General features: G+C 36.5%; 1 protein-coding gene across 2 annotated transcripts in view; it reads left to right on the top strand.

The window, feature by feature from the left end:
- PIP4K2A (phosphatidylinositol-5-phosphate 4-kinase type 2 alpha) overlaps positions 1 to 19,431 on the top strand; it is a 115,209-nt gene that overhangs the window by 47,986 nt on the left and 47,792 nt on the right. For both annotated transcript variants that reach the window (XM_040589832.1, XM_040589833.1), the window contains 2 exons: positions 13,963 to 14,060; positions 15,140 to 15,236. In XM_040589832.1, coding sequence (XP_040445766.1) covers positions 13,996 to 14,060; positions 15,140 to 15,236 — 162 coding nt within the window. In that variant the 5' untranslated portion in view covers positions 13,963 to 13,995. Of the gene's footprint in view, positions 1 to 13,962; positions 14,061 to 15,139; positions 15,237 to 19,431 lie in introns of those variants that run through there.

Below are 19,431 nucleotides of genomic sequence, written 5' to 3'. Positions count from 1 at the left end.
ACGTCTGAAGACAAGAAGACATCGTTACACTGCTGGCAGCCTTCCTGTGTTTGAAGCCTGCAAAGAAGTCTTCAGTCTAAGGAAGGAAAACAGAGATGAGTATTGGAAAGATATTCTTCATAACTAAAAGTTCAGCAGAGCTTTTAGTTTCACTGCTGTTTGAATTCAAATTTCAGAGTCTGTGATACAAAGTTTGGCTGATAAGGAGCTTATTGACGATCTGAAGTCTGTACATAAATGCAGCTGTAAGCCTAGGCAGAGATAGGGTGCACTTCAGAATTTATTAATCGCTTCAAACTTTGAAGTTCTGCAAGCCTACTCCAGTGTCACTGGAGTAAATGTTTTGGTTGGATTTTTTTTTTTAATCTGGGTATCTGAGATGGGATACGTCTGTTTTGTGTTTGATGAATAATGCAAAACTTGGTATGAGCTTTCCTTTATATTGAGACACTAAATTTACCTGGGGAAAACATGTAAATACTGAAAACTTGTCTCATAGACTTGAATTGGAGAATGACAATGTTTTAAGACTTGAAAAGAAATGTAATTTCTTTTCAAGGATGTATACTTTTTCAGTCTTGTTGAGGCTTAGGCATGGCAGTTCTTAGCCAAGCGTTCCAGATCATTTAGTTTTCTTCACTATTTAGCAGTTGTACATATTCTGGCTGTGAATAGATAAAATTCTGTTTACTTGGAAATTGAGAGAAATCTCATCCACTGAGATTTCAACAGGTAGCATGAGACAAAAACATGTCAGACAAGGCTCTCCTTAAGTGAACCTGTTAAGCTGAGGCAGAAGACTACAGTGAATTTTAAAGCAGAAGTTTCAATTTAAATGAAGCTTAAATTGATAGGTAACTGATTTTTGTTACTATGTAACTAATTTTAATTCTGTTTGGCACTTGTATTTAATGAAATGAGTATCCTCTTTCTAAGTAGGAAGGTCTACTGTGTGTCCATCTCCTGAAGATTCTTGACAGTGGGCTGGCAGGCAAGAGTTGTTTTTTAACAGAGAAATCCTTTTTTCAATCCTCTTTGTCAAGCTCCATTTGATAAATTGCAAAGCAGTGCACTAAACCAGCATTCTTTTTCCGAAGTTAAATAAAACAAGCTTAAATACCCTGGATACACAAAGTGGAAAGTAAGTTAATCAAACCAAGTTTTATACTTGACATCATAATTCTGTTTTGTTTTTTTAAAACAAAGGAAGTATTATCTGAAGACCATAACCAGTTCAACTCACAAACATGCCTTAAGATTTCAAAACTAGATCTCATCTTCCATAACATTTTTTTTATGAGGGGACCAGAAAAGGAAAACAAGTCTTTTTGCGTTTTTGACTCCCAGTTGGTTTTTCAACTCTGAATGACCTATCTCTTCAACCCTTTTAGCAGAAATGAAGAAAATACTCTGCCTACACCTGAAAAACAAGTTACTTACCCAAAGCTGGTTTTGCAGTTCAGCAGACTTGGGGTTTGTTTTTTTATTTTAAGTATTTAAAATGTTGGCAGCAAAAACAAATGTCGAAAATGTTTTGTGTGTACGAAGTTCAGTCATTAGTGCAGGTTACTGTTATTTCTCATTTGTTGATACCTTTTACAAAGTATTGAAGTTAAAATTTCATTTAAATTTCAAAACCACATTTTTGGATGAATCTTTATTCACCTTGTAATAATCACATCTAGGACTTCATGCAGCACTCTGCCTTGAGGGGTTTTAGCTCATAGTCCAAACCTTTTAAGCTAAGGAACCGCAGAAGGAAGCATTTCTCTGCTGCCTCCGTTCTCCTGCAGCCTCACAGTGAGCAGGATTGGCAAATGATCTAAATGAGCAAAAAGCCTTTTTGGCAGGCTTGATTTGGGTTTTAGCTTTGGTTCATCACACAATCAACCACGCACCCATGTAGGTCAGAAGAGGGCAAAAAAGGTGGTGCAAAAGGAAAGATGGGGAAGGTCAGAAGTGCTGCTTCTGGGGGTGATGTTAGCAGTGCTGACTTGTTTGAAGCATGTGCCTTTATATATTTTTCTGAAAACACCTGTTTTCAGGCTGACTGAACCTGTTTTCCTCTTGAGTCCTTTCTTGTAAGTAGGTAGAGGTGTCTCTTCTAGATTTACTGAAAAATATCCCAGTGTTAACTGTGCATTTTCAGTCAGAAGTTGTATAAAACCATAAATGCTTCCATAAATAATGGGAGAGTCAAGTGCAAGAAAAAAAGCCTGAGCTTACAAACTTGCAGTGGGTAAACAAGCTAGGATGGATTAAAAGTATCTTTCCTGATGGTGGAAAAACAGCAAGCATGTTCCTTAACTTGCTGTGCAGGTGCTTCCCTCTGACTCCTTGTGGCTTGGGGGCCACCACCTTAACCTTCATCCACTCCACTTTTCTGCCATTGTAAGAAATTAATTAACGCTAGAAATTAATGGCTGTCTTGTGTGCAGGAGGTCTGCAGGTTACTGTTACTTCTCATATTACAATGCATTTTAGAAGGTATGGCAGCTTTTGGTCTCAGTCTCCTTGAGAAAAGTGGCAATAGCTTTTAGTGTGAGTTTCTCTTTGGAAAGAAAACAAACAAACCAAACCTGGTTTTTTTTCAGTTCTTTTGGTTTATAGTCAAATTAAAACTAAGGGCAGTGTTTCCTTTTTAACACTGGTTTTCAGAAGATACTTCTTAGACTGAAAATGGAAAAATGAGTTTGCTCAGAGGAATGCAGAGGGGGTAAGGGTGCACATTCCAGATCGCCTGTGCTGGTGCAGTGATGCAAAGCAGCTGTGAGTCGTCAACTGGCCCTTGTGCTGCGCGGGCTGGCTGCTTATGCCTCTGGTCCCAAAAATACTGCTCTGTTTGATACTATGTGGCTGCAGCTCTCCAAAAATGCAAAGTTGCGCTTGCTGTCAGTATGTTATTCAGAACTGTTAATGTTATATTATTTTTTTTAATTTGCATTGGAAAATTTCCTATATTAAGATCAGCGTTAATGGCTGAAAATGCTTTTAGGTAGCTCAGGGCTTTTTTTTTATTATTTTTTAATTTAAATGTGTATGTGTGTGTAAAGTAGTATGTATATGAAATTCTTGCCTAAGGGATAAATTAAATCTGTTACTTTTTTAATTTGAATTTTCAAGTATGGAAATAATCAAAAAGCTAGATTTTCTTTCCTATGCTTTTCTTTTCATCAGCAGTACATAATCTGAGTCAAACATCAGTGATGAGAGAGAATTTCTGTGGGCTAGTTCTGCTCTCTGACTCTTGGAAATGTGATTCTGGAGTCCAGGAGAGGAAATGAGTGGCAGCTGATCAAATACTGGCATCCACCACCCAACCATGGAGAACGCTTTTTGACTGGATTCTGAACAATGGTTACCATGGATAGTATAGTAGAAACTACTACAGGAAAATTCTTATCTTTACAGTTCGTTTTTTGTCTTTACCCTTACAGTAAAAGTGTTTTGTTGTCATCATACTGACTGAATGACAAAGTTTGGTAATTTCTGTTTGATCTCCCTTCAGAGGCACCGTGATGCTGGTGCATGTTGAGATTAATGGCACTAAAACCACTGGAGTTGCTTTTTATTTACGGGCTATGACAAATATAAATAGAAAGCGGATTTATGTCCTCTTGCCTATTGAAAATGTCTTGTTGTCCCCCTAAGCTCATGAAATCCTCCGGTAACAAAAGTCTGACCTGTAAACTGAGGAAAAAGGTCATGCAATTATATTATGTTGCTTTTAACAAATGATATTTTATTTTGCATCAGGGGATAAAAAAGTTGTTTACCTTCAGTTCTATAATCATTTCAACTCCCATTTTAATTGGGACTAGGAGAGTGATGGAACCTGAGAGTCTATGAGGCTCCATCAGCTCCACTGCACCCTCCCCTCACACCCCTCTTCTCCCGCAAGGCCGGGAAGGCTTTCAGGGGTTATGAAATACCAGGCAGTAATTTAAATACTCTGCCTACAGCAAAATGAACTTTGCAGTTGTTATAGCTGAGTAGTTAATATCTGATAAGTAATGAAAATAAATTCATGAAATTTTGTATATAGCATTACTGCCAAAATAAATGGGGATTTTGTGTGGAAAAAGGATATCCAGAGCAGAAGCAAAACCTGGCTTATTGTAAACACACCGGGATATTGTTGTTTTCCAAACATCAAACTGGCACATAAACTCATTGCTTCGGTAGCCAGAAGCTGCAGAGTATATATATGGATGGACATGTATTTTAATGTCTGTGAGAAAGGGAGAGTAATGCATGTTTAGAAACTAAATATGGGAGAACAACTAAGGATTCCTGCCACAATAACCACAGAAGAGGTGGACAGGAAAGTGTTTCAGCACTTAATCCCAAATGTCTGTTCTGAGGTTGCTGCACAGCTCAGGCTTTTCTTGGTTTCCTTGGGACTTAGGGCCTCTTGTATCTCCTCCCAGCAGCTGTCGCACAGTCCTGGCTAGCAGGAACTTCTGCCTTTGCTCTGACAGCATTTTCATAAACAGATCCCATACAGTGGCTTCGTGCAGCGAAAAATGTCTGCATGGCATCCGGATAAAGACTGGTAAACCTCCCAGGTGACTACAGACCTGTTAGCCAGACCTCAGGCATTACACTACTTCGAAGTAAAAAATTACGTGATAAATGCAAAAGGAGTACAGTGCAACCAAGATGCATCAGGGAGATAAATGAAGGGATTTCTTGGAACCGAGGTAATGCAATACTTACCCGTTTGTACTTCTAGTACAATATTTTGCATGGTGCTGCACAGAAAATTACTACTTCTGGAGAATATAGGTTGAGAGCTAAAAAAAAGATGTTGTTTAGCTGAAGGCTAATGTGTGCTGGCAGAGCAAGTTCTGTACCTTGTACTCTCGGATTACTCTGTAAGGTCCATGTTACCAAAAAACTGCCGTGCCACTTTACAGAACAGTTAAATATTTGTAGTATGACCTTCATGTCTTGCTTCTGGTGCCACTCATGTTCAGGTAATTAACTTCATAAATTAGATTCATATAATGCAAATGGTACTGCTTCTGTTTTCAGAAAATTGCCTCATGGCTTCAGCCTTCACCTAATCCGTAGTCAGAAATGGCCGGAAGGAATCATGTTTTAATGTCATCTTTTCACACGTCAACCATTTCTGAAGTAGAAACGTTTGTGAGGTTGGGAAATACATGACAGCACATTAAAGCGTGTTACCAAAAAGCCTAGTCACAAGTTGGTCTTCCTTCTCCTTAAACAATAATAATTGGAAATACATTACCTGTGTTAAGCCAATGTGAAATAACAAAAACATTGGCTTTGCTACATTTGTTACTGCTTCTGAGCAATAATGAAGCCCATCTGATGCCTTTAAATTGTTGCTTTATGACATTTATTCTGTGGCCGTCCCAATCTGTCATTCTTAGGCAGGATGCTTAATAAAGCCTTCCTCTTCATTAAGCAGCTGAGTTGCATGCGTTGTATGTGAAATGGTTCCTTAGGTTTGTTTTTCCATTATTCTTTGCCTTTTTTTGTTGAATAGATTTTTTTTTCTATTTAATTCAGTTTTGCAGTTATAGCTTTCAGGTAAGGCTACAGCATCTCCATATTTGTTCAACTGCTTAGTGGAATTTTATATTTAACTGCATGGACTCAATTTTCCTGTTCGGAGAAGTTATATTTGAAAAATATTATATTAAAAGCTGTTATAAAAAATAAGCATTAATAGACTACTTTAAGTCTGTTAAACCTTTCCCTATGTTGTAAATAAATACTTGGTGTCTCCTAGCATCCTCCTTTTTTTGGGTATTCTCTTGTGAAGATTTTTGGGCAAAGAGAAGTGAACTTGAAGTTTATCTGTTGCCAGATAGCCATTCTGTTCCTTAATTAGAAAAATATAGACCTTGCTACCAGACCTTGTGACATATATTTTAAATCAGTATTTCAAACAATAACTGAAGATAGCTATTGCTATGAAACATTGTATTAAAGTGCATCAACTTCCCAGAACACAAACTGAAGTTTAAAAAAGATTGAGATACTTCTGCTCAAAAAACAAATTTTTATCAGTTTTGTGGTAAGTCCACTAGCTAGTAGCTTGCAAATTGTTGTCTGAGCTGTATGCCTTGTCTTGTTTTCTTCTTAACCATTATATTAGCAAACAGTGATGAGCTCATCTGTATGTGTGCATCACAACGTATCCAAATCTGAAGGACTTATATTGCTTTACAATTTCCTTTTGGACTGAGACTGCACTTGATTTTTGTATACCATTTGTTACTCAAACTGTTTTTGCATGTCAAAAATCTCCACTACAAAGTCAGTCACATTTCTATTACTCTATTTTCCATTTCATTAATGTGCATTAGTATCTTTCTACATAGTATTGCATTTGTCCTAACTTTTTAGGAGAGTGGGGGGGTGTGTGTATCATGACAGGCATTATATCTGAGCTGCTTAATTTATATTTGGTCTTTGATTATTTGGCACATTATGTAGTGTCAATTTTTGCACTTGCTGAAAGGTGTAAGCAGATTCACAGGAAGTTTAACCAAATCTGTAGAAATGTGGCTTTACACTTGTCTGACAGTATGCAGCAGATGTTCTGGATTTTCTAGACTGTGCAAATGTCCAAGAGACTTGAAAGACTTAAAAACTTGTATTGAAACATTTGTAAAAGGAATATGATTTTGGTGCTTTTGTTGTAGGTTCTTTAAACACTGTTACTCCAAACTCTCAACAGGAGTAATAACCAAGCTACAAAATCCTTCCATTTGTGCTTTGAGCCATGATACTTCAAATTTAAAAACAAACACCAAGAAATTAATGCTCTTAAAAATCATTTTTCTTCCTCTGTTTTGGGACTGTATCTGACATGTCACAATATCCTGTTTGGGGCTTTATTGGGTATGTCACAATATCCTGTTTTCCACGTGGATGCATGTACTACAGACGTTCCCTCCCCAAAGATATCCTTGTACTGTTGAAAACAGCAACTAAAAAGTCTCATGAAAACATCTGGGGTTTCCTATGAATTTTTGGGTTGTTTTTTTTTAATTCAAAGGCAGACCATAAGACTTCAGAAAAGTCTTGTACTTTTTTGATAAAAAGTAATTAGGCTGTAATTGATGTATTCATTTCTCAGAATTTCTAAATCCATTAAGTATATTTCGTGTTTTTGCAAAGTATTTCAGGTATTCTGTGGTTATTACTTTGGGAAAAGTATGTCTTTCTGCATTAAGGCAATTTGAAAAACATTTGGTTCAATTGGGCCTACTTTTCTCACATTAGATTATTGAACTTCATTGAAAGCCAGCAATCTAATGACAGGTATCACCTGAACTGTAAAAACATGAAGCTGCTGTAGTAATTACTGGTAGATATTTTGAGACATGTAAAACTTCAACACCTATTACCCTAGTAGCTAGGTGGGCTTTTATGTTGGTTTGGGGGGGGGGGGTTCTCCATATATCTTAAATTAAAATGATCCTAAAGACTCAGAGAAAATTAAATACTTTATCCTGTGTTTTTCTTAGTCATGTAATTGCTTTAATTTCAGGACTTTTTTCTGAATATGTAACCAGAAGTTACTTATATGGGAGAAGTCTCTTATGCTGTTTAAACTCCTATGACACTGTGTAGTTTAAAAAAAAAAAAAAAAAAAAGGCTGGGTAGGTATTTTTTACCTTGTGCTTTTAGGGGAGTGGGGGGAAGAGATGAATTTTTGTGTGATTGAAACGATGAAAACCTCATTTAAAACAAATTAAGGAGTATCTTGCTGAACTGATTTATTTCTCTACAGCAGAACTTAGCTTAACCTTTTATTTCTCTTGCAAGAATGGCTTTGAGTGTAATTTAAACTGTCAAATGACATTTATCAAATGATGGTTTTGCCCTGTAACAGGCAAATGTCTTCCACAAAATTGATTAGTTGCTGACCTCATCCACCCTTTTCAGACCCTTCAAGGTAGATTTCAAAGAGCTGTAAAATAATCACTTCAGTTTAAGTTTATACTTCAGCACAAGGCATTTACTGTCCTGGTAGGGATACTGTGGCGTGTTCCACATCTGGGAAGGAGAGGATGTAAATGCCTGCCTATAGCTCTGCCTGTCACCACCTGGGCCGTTGTGCTTTAACCTAAAACCCTACTCCTTGCAAAATAGGAAGAGCTTTGGAAATGGCTTTTTTTTTGGGGGGTGGGGTGGGGAAGTTTTACGGAATAGCATGAATAAGATCAAGAAACTTTATCTTCTAGATGATTGTGCTCTGTTAAGACCTGTAGAGTGTTCAGTTATCAAGAAAGTGTTGGAAGAGTGAAGGGGAATAACCTCCTAATTGTGAGATTTTTATACTGCAGTTTTACTCCTTTGCATTCTTGTTCTGAGCCTTGCTTTGTTAAGAGTAGTCCATTAGAAGCCAATAGGCTTGCTTTTGTAAGCATTAACCTACCAGTAAATGATTTAACTGTGTCTTTGAAGAAGTCTGTGGCCCTGTCAAAATGGTGACTCCATATCTGAATGAAGAGTACTGTGATATTTTTTCCTTTTCGGAGTTCTGTGCAAGTTTCCTTGCCAAAGAAGAAACTGAGATGCAGAAAGTAAGCCATGAACATAAAAATCTCAGAATTGCTGGTGGTGTTAAAAGTTCAATTCTATTTTTAGACCTCAACAATTTCTTTCTTCCGAAGTCTCTTCCACTCCCACTTCCAAAAATCTGTTTAAAAATGCCCAAATTTGTGAAAAACACACTTGAAGTTCTCTGAGTAACAAACCAGTTGTAGCTTGTTTGTCTCTGCAGATCAGACTGCTGTGAATTGGCTTTCAGTTCAGAAAGAGTTAGGAGATAAACAGCTGAAAAGAAAGCAGCACTTCCGCAACCCCAGCCACATCCAGCATCCAGAGGAGCGCGGGTTGTCCTGTGTGTGAAACCGCCAAGAGCTGTAACTGCAATTGAGATGTTTTATCAAGCTGTTGGGTGTGAAAATACCCCATGCTGCCATAGGTTCCACCAATGAGTCTGGCTGGCTGATACGTTAAATTTAAAGGAAACTATCTATGCTGTATATTACAGCTAAGCTATTAAATAACAAGAAACTACGTATGGAATGAAGGCTTTAAGTAGGAAGAGAGTTTCAAAAGGAACCACTAGGCATTGCTAAGTAGCGTGCATGTGATTTGTGATGTGTTATGTGCTTGAGGTGAAATTTTGGACATTGATGTACGTGGCTGCTTTGATTTTGTACCCTTTTTTTTGTTGTTTTGGTTGGGGTTTTTAATGAGTAATACCAGCTGTGATGTGTTACATGGGTTTCTTGCTGCAGCATTGTAGTGATAGGCATCAGCTTGTATCTGTTGGAGAAACAGGATCATTGTTCTGGCTTCTCTAGTTAAACATGCAATATATGCTGTAAATTGCCTTTATTATATGCTGCTTAAATATCTCATTGTCTACTTTGCATACAAGCAATTTATTGCTGCTTATGTTCTGACAGGATGAAAACTAATGTTTAATTATGCATTGCCCTAGTAATGTGGTGTTTAGGGTGAATGTATCTGAATTAAATAAGGACCATTAATAATGCCTAACAATTTATGATATATTCATTGCTTGATTTCAAATCATATAAATTAGAGCAGCTTATTTGAAATGTCACCAGTGTAAGATGGCTTTGTGGGAACACCTCTCTGTGTGCTAATTTCAGAATCATTACCAGCTGAGTCTTACTATTTATTCAATGTCCAGTAGGCTTTTATTATTCCCTTATTTGCAGTTTAATTACAACCTCTGTTTTCCTGACAGTGTGAATTCAATCCTAAACCTGCAGGAGCAAAATGAGTTACAATCAGTTCGTTTTTGCCTGAAAGCCTTCTTTTGCTTTGGCCTGCTCCCACCTGCCACGACTGAGCCACAGCTCTGAGCAGACCCCTACAGCCAGTTTTTTGTACCATGTGTTTAAAGGGGCAACACCGGTGTTTAAAATTGTTCTTCCTTAAAGCTTGTCAGTTGTGGGGGACGCCTCCATCTCACATAACCACCTGGTTTTATATCAATATAGCAGAAGGTATTTGAATAAATTACTTAAAAGGGAGATTTCTGGGTCACTAATATCTTGTGTGCATGAGTTTATGAATGTTATTAATAGACATGAGGTTTTTATACATAATATGCGTGGTTACTGAGCAACTAAAATCTTAGCCATTCATATTTAAAATAATCCATTCTCTAAGGCTATTACATGGGATTTAAATTCCTCAAAGATACAGTAAGCATTGTCTGTTTCAAATAAGACAGACTACAGCAAAGTTTTGCATTGGCAACAACGAATCAGGGCAGTTAAAGGATGTAAGTTGCAGGACAGGACTGAAAGAACTTTTGCGGTACGATGCACATGCATTTGTTGTAGAGATCTATAAATGTGGGTTGTCTTAGAATAATTAAATGAATGTTTGATCCCGAGTCCTCAGCAACAAGTCAGTCTTCGGTCCACTGAGTTCTTTCTGCTTTGTTTATGCATCGTGATTATCTCTTGTGGGAAACTATTTCTTGCTTATGATTTTGTTATGTTCAGAAGCACTCCTTAGAAAGAAAATGGGTATTTCTTATGTTATCGCTACAGCTACTGTAATACAGTTTCTGTTGTAATTGGGAATATGGACCTTTCATCCTAAAAGTCACATTTGATTTGCTATTGCTAAGGGAGCTAGCTGTATTTAAAAGGTAACATGAAGAGATGCACATAATACTTGGTAAAGGCCCAAATCTTAAAATTTTCTGTCATGCTTGACTTCCAAACACAGAAAAAGCAAAATTTCATCTGAGATTAGTTGGAAGGCTCAAAATGTCTTGTTTGTTTCATATTTAGTGTCTTTCAGATGTGACTGTTTCTTTACATGGTGATGGCAAAGTAGAGAATTGATCCCTCTGACCTTTCCCTTTTCTTTTAGCTTTTCGAGAGCTGTTTGTGGGGGAGTTATGGATATTGTTTCTTCTCCCTCCCTCCCTCCCACAACATGGTTCCAGTTTCCACTAAGATCTAATGACACGGGTATTCCTTTCAGTCTTATGTGCACTTTGCTATCTGGCCTCATCACATTTATCTGAAAAATGTACTATTGCACAAAGAACCAGACCTTATACTTGAAAGGTTTAAATTAATTAATGGCTTGTGCTGCTGGGACATGCCATTACTCAGCTGGTGTGCCATAATAAAGGTCATTTCTATTGTGTGTTCATCACCTGCATTTTTTTATTTTCCTCTTCTGCTGGAGAGGAATTCCCTAAATATTAGAGAAATTACTTGTACAGACCTCAGAGTTGGATGAATCTAAAAAAAAACCCAAACAAACCAAAACCAAAAAAACCCCACCAATCCACAAAGACTCCCACAATCCAGAAACCAGTGCCCCTAAAAAAACTACCACCCCCAACAAAACCCCACAAAAACAAAGAAAACCCAAACCTTCTGTTAGTCTGCTTTTTTTTTTTTTTTTTTTTTTTTACCCTGATTAAGGGGGTTGGGGGAGTGTTGTAAGGAACTTCCTAGGGGAAGTATTTTGGAATTCTTGCTTAGAAAATTTTTGCTTAGAATAAAACAATCTCTATAGTATGCAAATACAAGCACATTTGGCTGTGTTATTCTGCTATGTAGATCACATCTGTAAAGCTTACAGGTACAATTAGAACTGTGCCATTGTAGCACAAATTTAATATTCGCAGCATGAAAGAAACTTTACATCAGCAAATTAAGAAAGCAAGTGCATGTGAAAATTTGATCAATGCAATTTTGATAATCTAAAATGGAAATTTGCAAGCAAACTTGCTGTTATTGTAGGTAATTGAAGATGTGTGAATTCAACATTATTGACAGTATTCAACAGAATATGTTCTCGGGATCATTTTTTGCTAGAATGTACGTGCATATGGGTCTTTGTTATCCCTCTGTCAAGCGCAGAATTTGTTGTATGATCTGGCACTCTAGAAGTGTAGGTAATTCTGTATAAGCAAATACAAAGTTTCATATCTCTGCGTAATACACCTACTTGTCCTTAGTTTGATTTGTACAACAACTAGGCTAGTTCTGCAGACTTGTGAACCTGCCCTGTGGTTTCAGGGTGAGATTGATGTACAGCAATACCAACTGTAGCAAAGAGCATGTATGTTAATGTAGTGATTTTCAATCAATGTTTTGTTACTTTATGTCATATTTAATGAGGTGTCAGCATGATTTATTAGGTTTATACAGCTGCTTTTTAAAAAAATTCACTGGAGTTTCTTCTTTCTCTCGCTTTGGAAGGAGGAAAGGGCATTCTCCCTACGACTCCAAGGAGCAGAGCACATTCAGCCCATCCCAGACATCTTTCTACTTCCTTCCTGTGCTCTGCTGTATAACTGCCATGCCTCTATCTAGAGGTTTTCAAGGCTTTCTGAAGCAGCATTCTGTAAAGTAAATTCAACAGATTTTATCTGTTTTCATGTCGGCTGCAGGATGTGAATAATGAAAATGAGACATGGCAGGGAACATTACTGGGACTTGAAAGTACTGGAAAGTGATGAGGCCACCTGACCTGCCTGCTTACATTGGTTTCTTTTCTCTGTTCAAGAGCTAAAAGGCTTCTTACTATTTTCTTATTTTGTTTAACTTCAGTTCTGCAAAAGGTCATCCTTGCAGTGAGGACCTTCCCCCCCCCCCCCGCAATACTTATAACCTATAGCTGCTTCAGTGAAGGTTTCTCCAAAAGCCCCTCTTAAGCAGGATAGCATTTACAGGCAACTAACAGCTTCCTAGTTGGAAAACAATATTGGATAAGCAGTGCTAAGAGCAGAGGAGCACCCCTGTGTTGCTGTATCCACCCCTAGCGTGCATTTGTATTCACATAGAATGGGTTTTCCCTCTAAACCCTGTAGAAAACTGCTGAAGCAAAGTGTGCTCTGCATGAGCAAAAAGATTTGACCGGGTGAATTGAGATGCATGACCGGGGTGTAGAGCACTGTAAGAACATAGGTAAAACATATGTCATAGGTATTTAGTGACTGTTGTTGTAAAGTTGAAAATCTCATTTGTGATTTGAAAGCACCAGTGTAAGATAACAATTCTTTGTCTTATACTTTTCATGTTTTAGTTAAAACTTACCAAAGTAAGGGTAGAACAATACATGCGATAATAAAAATATGCCTACAAACTAGGTAACAGTAAAGTTGTCTACATTTATCATAAAGGTGTGGTCAGAAGTGAATTTCAAATATGTGAAAAATCCTAATCTTGAGAAGACTGACATTTATTTCAAAGCTAGAAAGAGTAATGGTCCCAATAAATATAACAAAATAAGGAAGACCTTAGAACTTGTCCATCTATTTCTAAGCGAAAATGTAGCTATTTAAACAGTTTGTCTGACTTGAACAATAAAGAAATGCTGTGACTTGCAAAAACTGAGTTGAGTTCTGCACTAGTATAAGAAACAAACCTGCTTATCAAGCTCAAAGTGTATGCATTCACATGTAAGCAAAACTTTGCTATATTTTCTAAAAGTAGTTCAAGACAGACATGTAAGACTGCTTCATAAGCTGCAAAGTTGAATAGTTATTTGAAATACAGAATCTGAATTAACTTTGGAAAGCATAGATCAGTTGATTGAACTGAGTTGGGATGAACAATGGGTTGGGATTAAAGACCATTTTGCTGGCATCTTCATTGACCTTTGATAAAAAGTACACCCAGGTGTGCCTTGAAGCACTTTTTTTTTCCCCCTGAAATGTGTGTGTGTATGTATATGTATATATGGAATGCTGTTTCTTCTTTTCCAAAGTGTCAGTCTTGTGATTGCATTTCATCTGGAAAGAATAAACCTTCTTTTGCATTCTTTTTACTCTATGTTTACTCACAGGACGTACACAGAAGCAATAGTAGACCAAATAACACTTCTGTAATTAAGACACACGCAGTGCCTTTACAAAGATGCCATCAGCTAAATATGTTCTCTTTTCTCTAGATCAATGAACTGAGCCATGTTCAAATCCCTGTTATGTTGATGCCAGACGATTTCAAAGCATACTCAAAGATAAAGGTGGACAATCACCTTTTCAACAAGTAAGTACAAGTAATAACTCTTTGCAGAAGTGGGTAGTGGCAGTGGTATTTTTATGAAGTATTGTGAATTCTGTTATTTTTCAGTTCATGGGACTGAAGTTTTGATGATTAAGTTAATCCTGTGATAAACGTAACCATCTGTGCTGTTCTGAAAAGCAACAGCAAGGGCTGCTGGGTAGTGGTTTTCCTCCATATGGTTTATTATTGCTTTACAAGTATCTTGCATATTGAAGGAGATCCTTTCTTGGTGTGATTATTTATGGCTGATACAAGATTTTATTTGGGTATTTTTAAAAACACAAATTCATGTGCATGGACTCCTTAATAAATGTTTGAACAAGAATGAGAATTTAATGTATGTATCAAAGCTGAATAATGTTCAGCTTTTTATAATCTATAATACAAACACATACCAATCATATAAAAGCTCCAAGTAATATCTCCATTTCTTAAAAATAAAATCTTCCATGAATAGTATGGACATATATACAAAACCATTAATGCAGTCTTGTGTATAACCTGAATTTTATTCAAGAATATATTTGGAAAAAGGAAGAATTCTGTTACTTTGGTCTTTTGATCTGTGGCAAAGGTCAAAATAACTTTTCTATGTGTAAGTCTGAAATCAACATTAGAATAAGTAAAATTAGTCCTGTAATGAATGAGTCAAATTTTCTTGAAGCTTTGGCACTGTTAGTACTTTCTGATGTCACAGATGGTGTAGTAATTCTTGTATAATCCAAGATTTCACTCTTGAAGTGATTTTAGGACAAGGAGAAAGCATTCTTTTCTGCTTTTGAGTCCAGGTTCCAAAGCTATCAAAATATAGTTTGTGTTTATTTCATCCAGTTATGTTGTAGCTTGTTAGAGAAAAATATGTATACATTTGTTAAGCTTTGTACAGAATAAGAACAGAACACTGTGAGACCAAATCTCATTTAAAAAAAGCAAGCATTAGAAGAGAGACTGTAAATCTCCTTATCCTCTGCTTTGTATGAACAGAATTGAGACAGAATACTTTAGAGTTACTTATTACATATGCAGGTGAATGAAGTTGATTTGGTTTTATATTCTTTCAGAGAAAACATGCCAAGTCATTTCAAATTTAAGGAATATTGTCCAATGGTATTCCGTAATCTAAGAGAGAGGTTTGGAATTGATGATCAAGACTTTCAGGTAAGTTTGCCTTCAGAATGCCTGAACCGGTGATATATACAGATTGTAAAGGTTCGTAATGCTGGAGTTGTGAACACGTGAGCCAATATGCAAAAATAAAGTTCTTTTGTATAAGTTGGAGGAAAACTGAGAGAAAAAGAAGGCATTTTTTCTACTCCTTCCCTCACCTACGAGCAGAACATTTGTTTCATCTCTTTGCCTGCCCTGGTTGTCTTCTGGTTCCTACCCTTCTGCTGTCGGTAGTCCTGCATACTTCCTGTTAGAGTACCTCCCAGTCATAAGCCATGTTATTAAAACTGTAGGGTGGTACCTCTTACAATAGGAAGAAAAAATAATATTTGGATACTACTGACAAGAGATGCTATATTCAACTGGGTCACTTAAATAACTGTTGCTTCAGTGGTATGTCTGTGCAAGATATGGTTTCTGAAATGACCAGACCCTGTTGTTTTGTTGTTGTTTTTTTTCTTTTTCTGCCTTCATGCTCTTTTTGTTTAGAGAAGCAACCTGTTGCCCACCAACTTCATACTGCTTCGTCACGTCTCCTTTTCCTGTTGTTAAGAGGATCTGGAAACAAATTGCTTGTGTAGAGCAGATACAGCAAAACAAGAAATTGCTCTAGATTTGGCAGGGTTGTTTCTTGCAGCCACAGCTTCTTTCTGTCTTTGCAAAAGAACATTGTTGAACTGTGCTTTAGTCTGATTTGCCAACACGCACTGACAATTACCTTTTCCATTAATTGTTCCTAATGCACACTGTAAGTCACAGGGATGATTCCTTCTGCAGTCACACTGCAAGATATCCTGTCCAAAAAAGCACTTGCTGTGTCACCCAGCGCTGCCTCCTGTCATGCTCTTTTGCTTTTATAAACTATTTTGGTGGGGGCTGCAACTGTATTTGTAACCTATCACTAGGATATATTAAGAAAAGATGTTTAATGAATGGTTCCAAGTAGCTAAACAAATAGTATGAAATGCATTTTTACAAGAACAGTCCCATTCTTGCTACATAGAGCAGACTGAAGACTGCAGCTGAAATCTAAGTCTTTTAACTATCCTTTTTATCAATTTTCCCTTTTTCAATATCAACCAATGTATTAGACGTGCATAGATGGGTTAAAATGTGCTTGCAGGAATGTAGATGAAGATTAGGTTATGGATCTCTGTGTGCGGCCACTGTAAATTTGGTAAGACATGTTGCCAGCAGGTGAAGAGGAGGGTTAGGTTGGTTTCTTTTGGTACAGCTGTCGTGATCCTGTCACATGATTTTTCATTATCCTGTTTACCGAAGAGCTTTTTAAGAGGAAATACCCCAAGACTCAGGCTAACAGTTAAAACAGTTACATAAAATTGCATTCCTTGGCTCAATTTTCCTGATGGACCAAAGAGGATACTATTGTTTGGGAAGCTACTTGATCCCTTTATATGAATATTTCCTTTTTCTTGTCAAAGAGGAAAGACATTGTGATTGCTCCTAAACTTAAAATTACGGTGTCAGCTCATGCTTTCTATCTTTTAGAAGGTGGGGTGATGATATTACTAGGCAATCAAAACTATATTTCAGTAAATATCTATTAAAGACTTAAGATGCTGTCATTAGTTAAAAGTGGCAGACTTGGCGTAATAAAAAATTATTCATTTGACAGCACTGTGAGATGTTTCCATCTGCACTGCTGTTCTACAACAGAAATTCCATGGTTGTAACTGTTACACGGCTGCTTGGATTTATTGATGATAACAACGATAAAATTATGTTAAAGGACTGTCACTAAATAAAATGTCTGTATTTCCAGGTTAAAAACAAATTTTCTTGTTTGTAGCTATATGTTTGGGTTTTTTGACAATGTAACCGAACAACAATCCAAAAGAAGAAAACACAACCACATCCTTTGTTTCAACAAAATTGTGTTGTAGTTAGGGAAAAAAAATATCTTCACTGCTATTTAGTATTTCAAGTATATTTAGTGAAGACCAGAAAATAGTTAATATTGATTTTGACCTAAGGGAAGGCAATGTCTGTATTCACTATTATTCTTTTCCTCAACCCAAGCAGTTTATCCCTCTGAATTCTTATTCTGCTGGACTGTTCTGATAATTATTTTTTTTAATGCTCAAAGTAGTAATGTATTTTAAATGCACTTTCAAAAGTAAATTATTTTTACAGAAATACACATAAGCAAAAATTTAAGTCACCCCATGTGTAAGATGGGGATTATGCCTATTAAAAGTAGAAGTTGCTTTCATTTTAATGCTACATTCCCTGTGATTTAAAAAGGGAATCTGTTTTGACAAAGGGAGACTCAATGTATGTACTTTTTTGGATAATCTTTGTCTTCAAGGAAATTATTCCAATGGATGTTGGTTAAAATGATTGTCTTATACTCAGAGCCAAACATGAATTGGAAAAAGCTTGTGCAGTATTGAACTGATGGAAAGCTTACAGAAGAGATAGCAAATAACTTTCTCTGGATAGTTTTTCTTGTATAATGATTTTCAGGAAGGGAGTTCTAATCAATTGTGGACAATGTTATTCCCATTATTGAGCAAGATAGGATTGGTTTAGATAGATAAACCAAATTACTTTGTTCATTAGTCAGATACATCAGTTTAAATCAGGAAGAACATAATTTTAAAATGTTTTTGTTTTCAGAATGTTCTGCAGATATCCTTGATGAGTTGTTCCAGAGGGCAGGTAGTGCTTACTCATGAGGAAAGAATAAAAAAACCTTGCCTCATGAAAAGAATTTGGTAGTGCAGGCTCCTAATTGCTGGGCTATCTCATTTTAATTCTTGACATTGTGTTACTCACTTTGTACAGTAATTATGTGGACTGCTTAACACATAGGCTTAGTTCAGAGGTGGAATGATTTATATAGGGATCTTCTCTTACAGAGATCTCTTACCCATGAAGACAGATTTAAATCTCGAAGTACAGGGTTTTTTTCTACAAGTAGTCTGACTTCACAATCAGGGGAATTCCTTAAACTGTATATGGTTCATGCCTTATAGGAAGACACTTTTAGGGATGGCAATTACAATTCTTATATGGACTCTCTCCCTTCACATGATGAAAACCAACGTCTTTTTCAGAAGCATCTTTGGTAATCTGTCCTACATATCTGTCTTTTATAGCTAGCAGGGCATCTCCAAGAGACGTTTTGATTAGTGTTGAACCTAAGTTTAAAGTTCCATGGAGATACGTGTGTGGTTGCTAATACTGAGTGGAGTTTTTTAGTGATTCGTTCTTTATTATGGACAGCAACGTGGAAAATATAGTATAAAATTAGTTAAACCTTGAGTTTTATTCAAAGGTTGCCTATAGGAATTTATGATAAATTAAGTCTTTGGTCTAGGTTAAGAAAATTTGTTCTTATGTCAAAAAATTTTCTATTAGACCCTGATCTTCCTTGTTGGTGATCACATATTACTAGGATATTTATTGTATCAAATTAAAAAATGGTCTGTTTTTTCTTAAAGGAAAACACAACTGATGATTAGTCAGTATGAATCAAAATTGCATTTGAATAATGGAAATACTTCAAAACCATTTTAACCATTTACATAGACTACAGATTATCAAAGGGAAGGAGATTATTCTTTTGCTTTGTGCTGTTGGAAGTTATAAGTACATATGGATCTCAGATTGAAGGTAATTCTTAGAAGTGTCAAACTAATTCTACAAGCCAGAGCATTAAATAAAGACAGATTTTGCCTTGATAGGGTAAATTATCTTGATCTTGTATTTTTGTTAGTGTCATCTTCTTTCACTGAAAAGGAACCCTTAACTCTTAAGATCTTTTTAATATTAACAGGAAGATACTTGAGAGCATTAGCTATTCCTAGCAGAAAATAAAAAAATGGATTAGAAAACAGATGTTGTAAAGTAAATCCCTCACTACAGTGCTAAATTAATTTTTCATTTCTGCGTTCCCCCTCAGCTGCAGACATTGGTTTTGCAAAGATTGTTCTGCAGAAAAGCCTCTTTTTTCCAGAATACATGGGGGTAGCCGTTGTAACTTTGGAGTTTCTTTTCACTCAGTTGACATAATTTCTTATCTGAAAAAAAAATTAAGAGGACAATTCTGTCAGAAGAATTACAGGACTAGCTTCTGCAAACTGCAAAATTATGAGATTGACAAGCAGCTAGCTTAACACCCCCCCAACAAACTCTAGAAAAATAGCATCTACTACTGTTA

Source organism: Falco naumanni, chromosome 4, assembly GCF_017639655.2.
Source record: "Falco naumanni isolate bFalNau1 chromosome 4, bFalNau1.pat, whole genome shotgun sequence".
NCBI lineage: Eukaryota > Metazoa > Chordata > Aves > Falconiformes > Falconidae > Falco > Falco naumanni.
The sequence above is the reverse complement of the archived record's forward strand: the minus strand, read 5'-3'. Positions and strand labels throughout refer to the sequence as shown.